The sequence below is a fragment of the Elephantulus edwardii genome, unplaced genomic scaffold (genome assembly GCF_000299155.1).
Source record: "Elephantulus edwardii isolate Elephantulus edwardi_28Jun2011 unplaced genomic scaffold, EleEdw1.0 scaffold00055, whole genome shotgun sequence".
Taxonomy (NCBI): Eukaryota; Metazoa; Chordata; class Mammalia; order Macroscelidea; family Macroscelididae; genus Elephantulus; species Elephantulus edwardii.
This window is the reverse complement of record NW_006399805.1, coordinates 5,001,704-5,015,402: the sequence shown is the minus strand read 5'-3', so window position 1 is coordinate 5,015,402 and position 13,699 is coordinate 5,001,704. Positions and strand designations below refer to the sequence as shown.

The 13,699-nt window shown below is 46.0% G+C and overlaps 1 protein-coding gene across 1 annotated transcript in view; it reads left to right on the top strand.

Moving 5' to 3' along the window:
* Positions 1–8,862: 8,862 nt before the first annotated feature.
* SLC35B4 (solute carrier family 35 (UDP-xylose/UDP-N-acetylglucosamine transporter), member B4) overlaps positions 8,863–13,699 on the top strand; it is a 31,898-nt gene continuing 27,061 nt past the window's right edge. The window contains exon 1 of the mRNA XM_006887201.1: positions 8,863–8,939. Within this exon, the coding sequence (XP_006887263.1) occupies positions 8,863–8,939 (77 nt within the window). The remainder of the gene's footprint in view (positions 8,940–13,699) is intronic.

Sequence of the window (13,699 nt, the reverse complement as noted above, 5' to 3'; positions counted from 1 at the left end):
CTAAAACTGCTTCATGGCAAGACTGGCCAAGGCCATCCATCTTCAGTAGTCTCTATACCTCACAATATTCCCACCCAGAAGGTACCATTCACCTCATCAGTATGAACCACCCAGCCACGTGGCAAAAGGCAAAGAAAGCATGACCAGGAAAAGCCATTTTGAAAAGTAAACTCACTATATCATACTACTCCACTCCCCACAGTCACTCTGGTGGTGCTTTTAAGTGCTTGGCTGTTACCTGAAAGGTCAGCAGTTCAAACCCACCAGCTTCTCCGCAGGAGAGCGTAGGGCTGTGCTCCCACAGATTGCGGCTTCGTTCATTATACTTGGAGTCCACACTAGCGCCAGCAAGGAGCTGGCCACCGAGATACACTCCACCCTGGAGGCTCTGTATGGGTTGGAATCAAAGACAAAGGTTTTGACTGGGGGGCTTGTGCTCACTACCCAGGCCTCGGTTGCCCCGTACAGTATTCAGAAGCTCATCATTGGATATTTATGATACGTAAGTTAAGAGAAGTGAAGCCCCAGAAACCTCACGGCTCTTCCTTTACTCTCAGTTCCTTCTCTCTGGTGAGGAAATCCATTGTCCTGAAAGCTACTGGTAGACCTCACTGTCTCTCCCGCCTTCAACATTCCTGTAATCATCTGTACTTGGGGGAAGTTAGTATTTGAAGAAAAAAAAATTCAACGAATACAGTTAGGCGAATCCATTAGCAAGACAGCGCGGAGGTTCATAACCCAGCTTTGATCTGCAATTTGGAGGAAGGAATTTCCAAACACTTGAGGGATTCCGTGTTCCCTTGATGTGATGTTGGAATTTAACTCCCATTAACCGTAACAGGCATAATGAATCAGCAGCCAGGGGAAACAGCCCCTCTAGTGCTTAATGAACACAAAATAAAGCACTTCCTTTTATCTTTGACATCTCCCAGAGTAATTTGAATAATGATATTCAAATTCATGATGCAGACCTGTCCATCAGCTTACTATTGTCACGACGGTGCTTATGGAATGCCAACAGGTCGGTACTCGGTGACGCTTCTGATGATGTCGCACAGCAGATGAACCGTGGGGTCCCAGGTGCTGAGGATTGAATGATGTCCCACTGAAAAAGATCGTTTTCTTGTTGTTAAGTGCCGTTGAGTCGTAGATCACTCATAGTGACCCTATGAATGAAAGACCTGAACACTTGTATAACTTACATCAATTCTTCAAGTTCATAGAGTTTCTGGAGGCAAGCTATTTCGGAAGTGGATACCACTCTTGCTTCCATGCTTGTTTTAATTGGGGAGCTCCACCAAACACTGTCCACCATGGGTAACCGTTATCATATTAGACACATTAGAAAAAGATAGGGGCATCCTAAATCCCATGATCCTGTTTGGAAACAGGGCCTTTTAAGACATTATCAGCTAGGTTGGCATGAGATCACCCTGGAGTAAGGTGGGGTTGGATTCACTTAGGGACAGTTGGAGATAAGGTACAGGCAGGATGCCAAGTAACACCGCGAAGGGAAGGCCAGAAACAGCTGGAGCCACCAGCAGCCGAGAGACAGGCCTGGGTCGGATTCTCGCCCAGAGTCTTGGAAGGAATTGACATGGCTGACATGGCACGCTGACCCCAGACTCCCAGCCCCAGGACTTCGAGACGATAGACTTCCATACACAGACGTTGTCCCATCTGTGGCATTTTGTTACAGCAGCCTTGGAAAACTGATAGGTGAGGCAGTTTTGAAGAGAACCAGGTTGGTGAGACAGATATAAAGCGTTGTAGAGTAGCCATATCTTCCCACTAGACCTCGTGGAATTTGGGGGACTCGAAACGGTAACCTCTCAATGGAGCTCATACGGCCACTGGCAGAGTAGAAATTCCAGCTGCTGGGAGGATGCAGTCAGGGCAGGGATGACAATAAAGGATGTGTTCCCAAACATGAGGGTCTGTGGTCTGTCCAGGTGGGACCAGAAGGGACAGACTCAGGAGTTAAAAAGGAACTAGGGAGAATCCCAGTTATGTTGTAGTGACAGATTGAAATTGAGAAAACTCTGCAGTGAAGTCATCTATCCTCTCTATTACCTCTGTAAGGTCCAGAGGCAAAGGCCTTTGTCTTCCGTGTCTGTACATTCCCACCATCCAGCAAGGGCTTGACACATTGTCATTAGCCATTCGGAGCACTGTTTCTGTGTCAAGCATCTCACATTGTACCATCTTGTTTGTTTCTCACCCCAAATCTGCAAGGGCGGGTCTTAGTCGCCTACTGCAGAAATAATACAAGTAAACGGTTTATAGACTAGAAATTTACTTCCTGACAGTTTTGGAGGCTAAAGGTCTCATTCAGGCTCTGTCAGTCCCTTCTGTGGGCCTCTGTCCTGGTTTGGACATCTGTCAGGCATCCTTGGTGCTCCCTTGCTTATAGAAATGTCCTCACCTGTTCTCAGTTAGCCCTGTTGTGTGTGTTCGTGTGTCTCTGTGTCTATTCTCATCTTTTTATAACTGAGAGGTGATCACGTTTAAAATCCATCTGACACAGGTATAGTCTCAACTGACTGAGCACATCACCTTAGATTTCCAACCCTGGAAAGGCACGTCTGTCTCTCTCGTCTTGACTTCTGTGAGGGCTTGCAGTGGGCATGTGACCCGAGCTTGGGAACACCTGGTTCCTTCTCTTCTCTGTCGTGACGGAACCTGTTGGAGGACTATCGGTGCACGTGGGAGAACCTTGTCACGCAGCTCCAGCGCTCCTGGCTGTAGCTCTATAAGAAAAGCGAGCCTTGGGAGAGTGAAGCCCCAGGAAATGAGTCCTGGTTAGTTAGAAAGAGTATGGATTTCATTATCTAGAGAAGCGTTCTGAATGCTGTTGTTGATTCTTGTTGTTGATTGCCTTCAAGCTGAGCATGACTCATAACGACCCTATAAACAAAAGGCCTGAAGCCTTTCTATAACTATCGACATTTATCAACGTTCATGGAGTTTCAGGAGGCATGTTGTTTAGGAAGTGGATGCAGAATAGGATTTCTAAATGGAATAGTTTTATTTTCTGGAGTCATGGAGGCTAGATGAACCCCTAGAAATCCTTGCCACGAGATAGTCTTTAAACCAACATTATCCCTGTAAGTCTTCCTAAAACCAGACTACAATTTAGTTTAGTTTGCTTTCATTTAGTTTACTTTTGTTTCGTTTACTGTAAAGGATATACCACCAGGAGAACTAACTCATCTGCATTGGAGAGGGTGAAACCAAGTTTCTCTTTGAAGACAAGGACTTTGAAGCTCTGTCGCACATACTTTGGGCAAGTGGCCAGGAGGGACCAGTGCCTGGTGAGGGAGATTCTGGATGAGACGGACAGTAACTGGGGTCATGGAGGTGGGTGTGTTGAAGGCACGAAGATTGGCTCAGGACAGGGCAGGTTCAGAGCTGTTGTGTATAGGGCCGCTGTGAGTTGCAGTCACTCAACACACAACAACAACGTGTACATTTCAGGGAACTCTGGTGGCTTAGTGATAAGTAATTGCACTGTCAGCACAAATGCACATGGTTTGAATCCACCAACTGCTTCACAGACGACAGCTGGTCAACTCCTATCTTGTGATTTACTGCCTCTGGAAACCTTCTGGTCAGTCCCCACCAGATGATACAAAACAACAAGGTGTATATTTATGATACACCTTCCCTGTGCCTGGCACCAAGAAGTTCAAGGTTTATCTGATAAAGCTATGTGAAAAAATTACTCTCACATGAAAACTGGATGAAATATGTTTACGGCATTGAAGTCTATGGGGGAGAGAATAGTCTAAAAGTATTATATTTTAGGGCATTATGTTTATCGTAGGAGTACGCAATGAGGGTTGCAGAGTGGATTATATTTGGGGGTAGGGGATGGGGGAGGTGCGGGGGGATTGTGTATCAATGAGGGAGTTTTTCTTTTGCTTTTCAAGGAGAGGAGCAAAGGGGGGGAGGGGGGAGGGGTTTGTGCGGGGAGAAGGGTGCAACAATGAATGAATGGAATTCCAAAATCTCTGTAGATGTTCATTGAAATGAAAAATAAACAAACTAAATTTAAAAAAAAATTACTCTCACATGATAGCTATGGAAACAAGTTTTTAAAAGATCAAGTGATAGATCTCCGTAAGATTGTCAACTTGAGGGCACTTATCAAGCTGTATTCCACAAGAGTCATAGAACTTAATTTTTTGTCAACAGCTTTGCTAAGTGGATTTTAGAAATGAGTCAAAACACGTCTGAGTGGCTGCAACTTGGAGCAAAAGTGGCTTTTAAAACAACCTTGACAGCTTTTCCTGATGGTAACAGTGGGGGCAAGAAGAATTGTGTTCCCAAAGCAGCAGGTCCTTCTGGGTGAGGTCCGAAGAGGGTTCTGGGGTTCAGACACATGGAGCCCAGCTGCTGTCTAAGCAGTCAGTTACAGAGAGATAGATGCTGGAATTGCCAACTGTGGGGAAACAAGAAGAAAAGGATATAGGAGATGAAATCATGCCTATATAGCATAACATTGGTTTGAGGAGAAAAAGAATGAAAGCGTTACAATCACAGGGATAGAAAGATCTGGAAAAATGGCGTAAGTGGTTGTACAACTTGGAAAGTGTAACCAGTGTTAGTGAATTTCTCATGTAGAATCATGGAGTTGTCTCATGTTTTGTTGCATATATTTTCACCACATTAAAAAGAATGATGAAGAAGAATTGATGCCTTTAAGGGAACTCTGGTGGCCTAGTGAGAAGCTGCACTGTAATCCCAGAGGTATGCGGTTCAAATCCACCAGATGCTCTGCTGGAGAAGGAGGGGCCATCTCCTCCTGTACCTGTCAGATCCAATTTGATGGTACATGCACAAAATAAAATAAAATAAAATAAAATAAAAAGAATTGATGCCTTTGAGGTATGGTGCTCGAGAAGAGTACTGAACATCCCATGAACCGTCAAAGACCAAACAGAAATGTCTTGGGGAAGGCACAGCCAGAGTGCTCCTCGGAAGCAAAGCTTCATCTCATATCCTCTGGGCATGTTGCTAGGAGAGGCTTTTCCTTAGAGAGGGACATCATGCTTGAGAAGGTGGAAGGTCAGTGCAGAAAAGGAAGACCCTCGACCGGGTGGATTTACACAGAGTCTGCAGCAATGGGCTTGATTGTGAGGATGGCACAGGCCAGGCCAGGGTTCCGACCTGTTATTCATGGGGTTACTATGAGTTGTACTTGACAGAACTAACAACAACAACAATTTAAAAAAATAATAAAAGAGCCCTAAAAAGAAATCCTGGATGTTTCCCTTGTGAATATGTGGGCGTTCAGCTTCAGGTCCACGCTGTAGTGCCTGGTGTGAGGCTGGACCCTGGTGAGTCCAGCAGCAGCTTCACAGTTGGTATTTAGCAGGTTTCATCAGAGGGGAAGCTTCCCCGCTGGCTCCTCTGGCATCCCAAGAGGTCACCCTGGGGAGTTTCCTCAGATGTCAGCTAGTGATTCTGCTTGCCAGACCCACCCTGCAGCCCCACACTGGACCCCTTCCTCTACTACCCAGAAGCCTTCAGCTACACCCTCTCCAATGAGGTCTTACTCTCAATCTCATGATAGAAGACTCTCTCCCAATTTCTTCCTTGAGGAGTCTGCCCAAGTTCTAAGGGATAGCTGTTCCTTACATTGTTATTCCTGTCATCTTCATCTCATGTATCTTGGGCATGTTGCAAAAGGACATCATGTTTACAAAGTTGAGGGTCAGCAAAAGAGAAGACCTTCAATGAGATGGATGGACACAGTGACTGTGACAATGGGCTCAAGTGTGTCAAAGATGAGGAGAAAGGCACAGGTTAGGGTGAGGTTCAGGTTCATTATCCACAGGGTCACTGTTGATTGTGAGTCAACTCAACAGCATCTAACAACAATAGTCATCTATCTTGAGATTTCTCTAAACCTCTTAGCAGTTCTCTAAACCTCTTAGTTCTTAAAACCTCTTCTTTAAATCCTCTGTTGAAGTGGTTGAGTCAATTTTGATTTGTGGTGACCCAATGTGTGCAGAGCCGATCTGTATTTTCAATGATTAGTTTTTGTTCTCGGAAGTAGGTCACAAGATATTTCTCAAACTGCCAACCATTAAGTTTTCAGCCAAGCACATGGTAGTTGTACCACCGAGACCAACATCGTTCTTCAAAACAGTTCTTCTCAACTAGTAGCCTAGAGATCATAGCAGAGTTCTCTGGGTGCTTGTTAAAAGTGCAGGTTACCGGATCTCGTCTCAGAGCAACTGGATCAGAGTCCCTGCACATGGAATCCAGAAACTGGTATTTTAAATGACGCGTAGGCTACTAATGCGTCAATAAGGACCCCTGCCTTCAGAAGTCGAGCAGGAGGAAGTCTAACATGAATTGTTATACCAGTGAGTTGGAACCAACCCATAGCTGGTCCTCTAGTGGGTTTTTAGAGGCAGTAAATTACAAGAGAGGAGATTGCCCATCCTTCTCCTAGGGTGCAGCTGGTGGATTTGAACCACATATCTTTGCATCAGCAGGCAATTCCTTATCACTAATGCCTAAAAAAAAAATACTCCTTTGTCATGTTGAATTTATTCCAATTCTTAGTGACCTAAAATCGAACCTACATCATTTCCAAGACTATAATCTTTATAGAAAGTTATTGCTCTCACAGCCAAGTGTTCAACCACTGTGACACCAGGAATCTTCAATTGTGTGCCCATTGCCAGTTAGGTGAAACACTTAAAGAGCACCTACTTTATGCCAAGGAGCCTTTTTGGTAGCGTGCACAAGGTTCTGGCTGTTTGAGTGCATCAGCCGCTCAATGAACAGAAGAAACATGGAGAGACTTTTCCCATAAAGAATTGCCTCAGAAACGTGATGGCGGATCATTGTAAGTTAGCATTGAACCCTATGGCAAAGCATTTGGGATTGGTTTGTTGTTGTTGTTACTTTGCGTCTGATACAGTGCTGGTGAAATATAACAATGACATGAAGAGGGTTCTTATCCTAACAGTCTCTAACAATATAAGCATGTGGCTTGCCAATAATAACACAGAATAACAAATTTACTATACTGGCTCACTACAGGGAGTTCTGATGGCCTACTGTAAGAAGCTGTGCTTCAATCCCAAAGGTATGCAGGTTGAATCCACCATCTGCTCTGTAGAATAAGGATGGACAAACTCCTTCTGTGCTTTTAAACTGCCTCTGAAAACCCACTGGAGGGTCAGTCAACAATGGATCATTTCCTACTAGCCAGGAAACATCAGCAACAACATACTAGCTTAGACAATGAGTTGTTGTTGCTGTTGTTAGGAATCAAGTCAACTATGACTAATAGTGACAGTGTGAACAAGCGGTCTGGATCTTGCCCTATCCTGTGCCATCTTCATCATCTCTGATATCTTCTACCCATTGTCACAATCATTATGCCAATCTGTCGTGTTGAGGTTCTTCCTTTCTTTCTCTGACCCTCCACATTTACCAGCATGATGGATTTTTCTAAGGACTAATCTTTCCTGACAATATGCCCAAAATATGTTAGGGGAGCTCTGGTACATTAATTGTAAGACATTGCATACTAATCCAAAGATATAGGGTTCAAATCCACCAGCTTCTCTGGAGGAGAAAGATGAGCAATCTTCTGTGCAATTTACTGCCCCTGAAAACGCACTACAGGGTCAGCTATGAGTCAGTTCCGCTGGATAGTACTCAACAACAACAACATTGTGAGACAAAGTTTCACCATCTTTGCCTCCAAGGGGCACTCTGGTTGCACTTCCTCCAAAAAAAGACTTGTTTATTCTTTTGGAAGCCCATGGGTCAATGAATAGGGAAGATCAAAGACTAACTTATGCTTTCGAATTATGATGTTGGCAAGGAACATTGAATACACTGTGGATGGCCAAAACAATGAACAAGTATGTATTGGAATAGTTGCTGCAAAAGTGTTCCTTATAGGTCAGGATGATAATACTTTCTCTCACTCACTTTGAAGATGTCCGGAGGGGTCAGTTCTTGGAAAAGGAATCTGTTTCTAAAAAGCGGAGGGTCAGAAAAGGAGAGAAAGACCCTCAACAGGAAGGACCGTCACACTAGGTGCAACAACGGGTGTTAAGCACAGGCGAGATTATGAGGATGACACTGGATTGGGCAAAGTTTAAGTCAGTTGTACACAGGGAAGCTGTAAGTCAGGAACCTGTAACAACAACATGCTAGGCTTTCTATAGATCATATCGGCTAGCCCTCACAGTAACTAGGCAAGACAGGAATTAGTCTTCCCATCTTACCCTATGATAAGATTGGCACACAGAGACCTTGCCTAAGATAATAAATAGAGCAGCCTTAAGATTTAACTTCACAACTTTCTGAGTCTAATATTCTTTTCAAGAGGTATCAGAGGTCTGTGTCTTCAGGGCCACCAGGTGTGAGTATGTTCTGACAGTGATGGGAACAACTGCTCTGTGAAACCTTGCATGGCTCACAAGGCACAGATTGACAGCGCTGGGACTTCATTTCCCAGCAGCCCTCGCGGCCGCGACAGCCGCGCGGCATGACGGGTACCTCCCCTTTCTCCCCACCTCCCCGAAGCAGCCTGGCTGCGGAGGCTGACGTCATTACTTGGCGCCCGCCGCGCAGCCTCCTGGGATGTGTAGTCCGACCCGGGCGCGGACGCCCCCTCGGATGAATGGGGCGGGCGCCGTATGCGAACTACAGCGGCCGGCCAGCGTGTGGGTGCCGGCCACGGGGACAGGGGACGCCGTGGTGGAGAGCAGCGTGCCCGGGGTCCGGGCGATGCACGGAGGCGCGGCGGCGGGAGCGGCCCGGCTTCCTGGGGTAGCGGTTTAAAGCGGGCGCTTCCTGGGCGCGCTCTGCCGGGCCCCGGCCATGCACCCGGGCCTGGCGGTGGGCCTGGTGTTCGCAGGCTGCTGCAGCAACGTCATCTTCCTGGAGCTCCTGGTCAGGTGAGCGGTCCGCGCGGGTGGGCAGCCTGGACCCCGTGGATCGGCTGTGCAGCCCCGCGCACCCATCGATGTCATAGAGTTAGTGCCCCCACCCCCTCCAGGACCGGATTCCAAACAGTGCTCATTAGCAATTGTAATCACACTCCTCTCGTATGTGATTAATATACCTGCAAATTACTGAGATGGAAAACCGCACAGAGTGTTTGAATATTAACAGCAAAACTGTTTTATGAACTCTACACTGAATTACAGCATCATTAATAACTAAGTAGAACGCTTTTAAAAAGAGTTCTTCCTCTTCTCTCCTTCATTGCTATTTAACTCTCAAAAAAAGTTACTGCCACAGGGCGCAAATACATCTTACCACCCTGTACAGCCTCATTCTTACCTGTGTTGAGTTGGAAACGACCCACAGCCGACCCTCCAGCGAGTTTTCAGAGGCTGTAAATCCTGCAGGAGGCCATTGCAGAGCAGCACGTGGAGTTGAATGACTTGAATGATGGAAGTCTCTGTAAACTTGCATTAACATTAATTTAAAAAGAGGAAAAAAAGGGAAAGACTCCCTCTTTGGGTTATCGGGCCACCAGTACTCACTGCGTATCACGGTATTGTAGCAGAGACAATTTGACAAAGTCAGTAATTGTAAAAACTTTGCCAGCACCAAACCCATGTACTTGCAGTGAGTACAGACGGACGAAAAGAAGCGTCGTTGTAATTGGGTGATGATGACGGCTCTGACCTGAGCACGTTGTGGTGGTGGTTGTTGTTACTGACTCAGGATCACAGTATAAGAATTGATGCCTTTGAGTTGGGTTGTTGTGTAAAAATACTGAATATCCCTTGGACTGTCAAAAGAACAGAAAGATGGGCCTGGGAGAAGTGCAATCCCTTTGCTCCTTGGAGGCAATGACAGTGAAGCTTCATCTCTCATATTTTGGCTATGTTGCTAGGAGAGGACATCAGGCTTGGGAAGGTGGAGGGTCAGTGAGAGAGAGGAAGGCCCTCAATGAGATGGAGTGGCACAGTGACTGCAGCAGTGGGCTCACGTGTGTCTGGTGATAAGGATGGCACAAGATAGGACAGGGTTCAGATCTGTTGTTTATAAAGCTGTGAGTTGACAGCATCTGACAACAACAATCTGATGCGAATGGTTTTACGTTTTTCCACTTTCACCTGTGGAATTCTTCACTACAGGTGAGTCAGCTCAAAGAAGCTGGTACTTGTCTTGTTCCCATCCCTCTCAGGCACTGCCAATTTGCTAAGTGGCTTTGATTTTGTACCGAGGTGCTGTGGCCTTGGCAGAGTGAGAGATGCCAGCTGTACCTCGGAGAATCTTTGATGTTAAAAATAGGGAAATTGTTAACTATAGATTAGCGACCCCGGCCTTCCTTGTGTGTACTGGGTAATCTGATGCTACTTACTTACAGGTTACTGAAACTTGTAAACTGGGTTTGTGAAAACTTTGTTGTTATGACTAACTAACTAACTAACGGAAGAATGTTTTTTATTAACAAAAAAATCAATTTCTGCCACAACACTGCCCAGAAATTTCATAGACTCATTTTGATGGAGCGCTCTAGCCACAGGAAGTTGTAATACTCACTGACACCTCACGCCACCCACCCCCGAGGCTCAGCTAGAATAAGATGGGCAGTCGCCTCCTGTGCTGTTTACAGCCTGGAAAACATAGTGGAAGATCAGCTATGAGTCCGTTCTAACTCAGCAGCAAAGCGCTTGGTTGTTTCGTTATCACCCCCTCTTGCTGTCCACACCCTGGTACACCCCTGGTGATGCCACTGTGCTGATAGCCTGATTTCCCTTCTAGCAGCGTGGTGGGAACACCCCGGGCAATGCAGCATCACCCCCTGTCACAGTCGGGGAGGGGGATGAGAGGTTCTCATGTGACTATCCCAGGGGCAGCTTGACGCTATGGGCAGAGCCCAGGGTTCACACTCCTGCTGATCCCAGTTCCAGTTCTCTTCTCTCTTCCTGTGAATGCTGTATCCTGGACTTGAGCAGGGTTTTTGGCAGGGTGACTTTTGCATGCTCTGTAAACAGTGTTTAATTTCTGTTAAAGGACCCCACACAGCATTTGAGTGAGTGGTTTTAGAGATAGACACGAGTACTTTGCCCAAACATCTGTCTCCCAGCATGGAGCCGATTCTTTACAGAGGTTAGACGAGGTGACTCAGGACAGCATTTGCAGCTGTAAAGTATGTTAGATGGTCTTTAACACGGAGAGCATGTGTTCTGAAGTGTTACTTTATAAATTGAGAATGGTGGTGACACATTTCCAAAGGGAAACTAGGTTGGCTTTCTGGAGGGGCCAGGCAGAGAGCACTGAACGAGAATATGCAAAGTTCAGTGGTTAAGAGCCTTTACAGAAAGAGAGCAGCAGGGGTGGACAAGGCCCGGACCTACAGACGCAGAGTTACCAGTTACAGTGTTGGCTCTGTCACTCACTGGCGCAGTGGCATTTTAGAACCTCCTCACCTGCTGTAAAATGACATCTGTGGGGCCGTCCGGGGCCGTGTTTCTGAGTCTGTGCAGCATCTCTGTGGCCACAGAGAACAGTGCTGTGCAGAAGTCAGGGCTAGTAGGATCATCTCTGCTTTACTGAAAGGAAAACAGAGACCCAGAGAACTTGGTGACCTTTCAAGACCATGCTGCGGTATGTGGCCGAGTGCATTCCACCAAGTTTAAATCCTAGTCCAGTGCCTTTCACAGGGTGCCTGTTTGAACTTGAGCAGCTGTAGGTCACGGGCATACATTGTGCATGTGGTGATTACTATGTCTTTTATCTTCATGATGCCATTAAATCCCTTGGAGGCAACCAGCATACTGAAGGTGAACTTTCTGCAGGATTATTATTTGTGTCCTGGAGTTTGAGGGTTTGCTCTGCAGAAGGTACTGATAAACATCTGTCATTTGTCATTCTCAGGAGCAGGTGCTGAGGGGTGTGAGTATAGGGAAAAAAATAATAAACATTTATATATATATATTCATTCAGCCTTAAGTCTGGAACATCTCAAATGAAAGTCACCTTGGAAATGGATTTTAAAAAACATAAAACAGCTATCTAATCAGGCCAGCCATGGCAATGAATGTCAGAAAATAACAGTGTAAGACTGGCGTTGGGTATGCCATCATTTCAGTGCAATCTTCCGGAAGACATTCTGACATCGGAATATGCTATCAGCGGTCGCCTCTTTTTAATCGCTGTGAGTCCAGGTCTAAATTGCTTCATCTCTGAATCGGCTCTCGAAACTGTAGAAAGGAGTCTGTGCTGTTACAGAGACACCACAGGTGAACAGAAGTTGATTGTCTTACTGTCTGGGAGTCGAGATTCCTTGTGCCGGCTCTGTAGGACAACCTGCACGCGCTCAGTCTAGCTTGCTCACCCTCTCTCTCTCTCTCTCTCTCTCGCTCTCTCGCTCTCTCTCTCTCTCTCTCTCTCTCTCTCTCTCTCTCGCTCTCGCTCTCTCTCTCTCTCTCTCAGTTGGTTGTGGGAAAAAGCCTGTATTTTCTTTGGCATCTACAGGTCTAGTGTTCAGGAAGCCAGGGCCCTAGGCCCGAGATGACCCCCAGCTCCTGACTGATTCTTTCTTAATGTTGGTGAGCTCCCCTCCTTGGGCTCACTTTTCTCTCCTTTTATCTGTAGTGAGAGAAAAGGTGCACCAGACCACACCCTCAAAAGGTTCTTCTTAGATCCAGCTAGTGCCATGAGGTAATGAAGGGGTGTCGCATTCCCCCCTTACTCCTTTAAGGGCGATTGGTTTATTTAGTTCATAAGAGAGCATCAGAAAGATAGGTGTGCCACATTGTATTGTTGCATACAAGTATTTTAGGAGGGAAACAATTCTGTCCATACTAGGGTGGTTACTGTTCCTCCTCAGTTTGATCTTGAAGGATCACATGTGACCCTGAGTGAAGCCAGAAGTGTATTGTAAAGGGACAGTGGGGCGGGGGAGAAGGCAGGCAGAAGCCAAGCCAGGTAGTTGTCTTTGAACTGATTCCAGTTCTTGCCAGCCCCATATTCCCATAGACTGGGTGAAACTGCACTCTGTAGGGGTTCCGAGGCTCTGACTTTAGAAGTAAATCACCAGGGGCTTCTTCTGAGCTGCCTCTGAATGAGTTTGAACCACCAGCCTTTTGGTTTGTACTTGAATGGTTTAAAGGTTTCCATCACCCAGTGACCTAAGTACGGTATAGCAGCCTCTGTTTAGAATGCGAGAAGTAATTTGAAAATACCTAATCATTCCTCATTTATCTGGACTTTGCATACACAATTGGGGTTTGTTTGTTTTCTAAGTGAGGAGAAGGCACATTTATTAATATGAATGGTACCCCAGCCTTTTCCTAGGTTGCTCAGGCAAGTCTCAAGCAAGCCTCCTGTTCCACTGAATACAGCCACGAGTTGGTTGGACCAAATGACGTTCAAGGCTTTTTGTAAATATGGCCTTCTTGGGATTTGTGTCGTGATGTAGCAGTGGAAAGCTCGTAAAGCTTTATAGAGCAGACCGTGTGCTTTTTATGGGACTCCCTCAGAACGCGGATGTGACCTAATAAAAGGCAAATGGGACTCTAAATAGAAATGGAATGTTAAGTGACAGGCAGGAAGGAGAGATTGTTTTTAACTGTATGCCTCAGGGTGGAAAATAAATTTCCATCATCCTATCTGATTTCTGTCCCAGTGATTGGATTGTATAATAAAGTCTGCACATACACACCACACCCCACACACACACACACACACACAC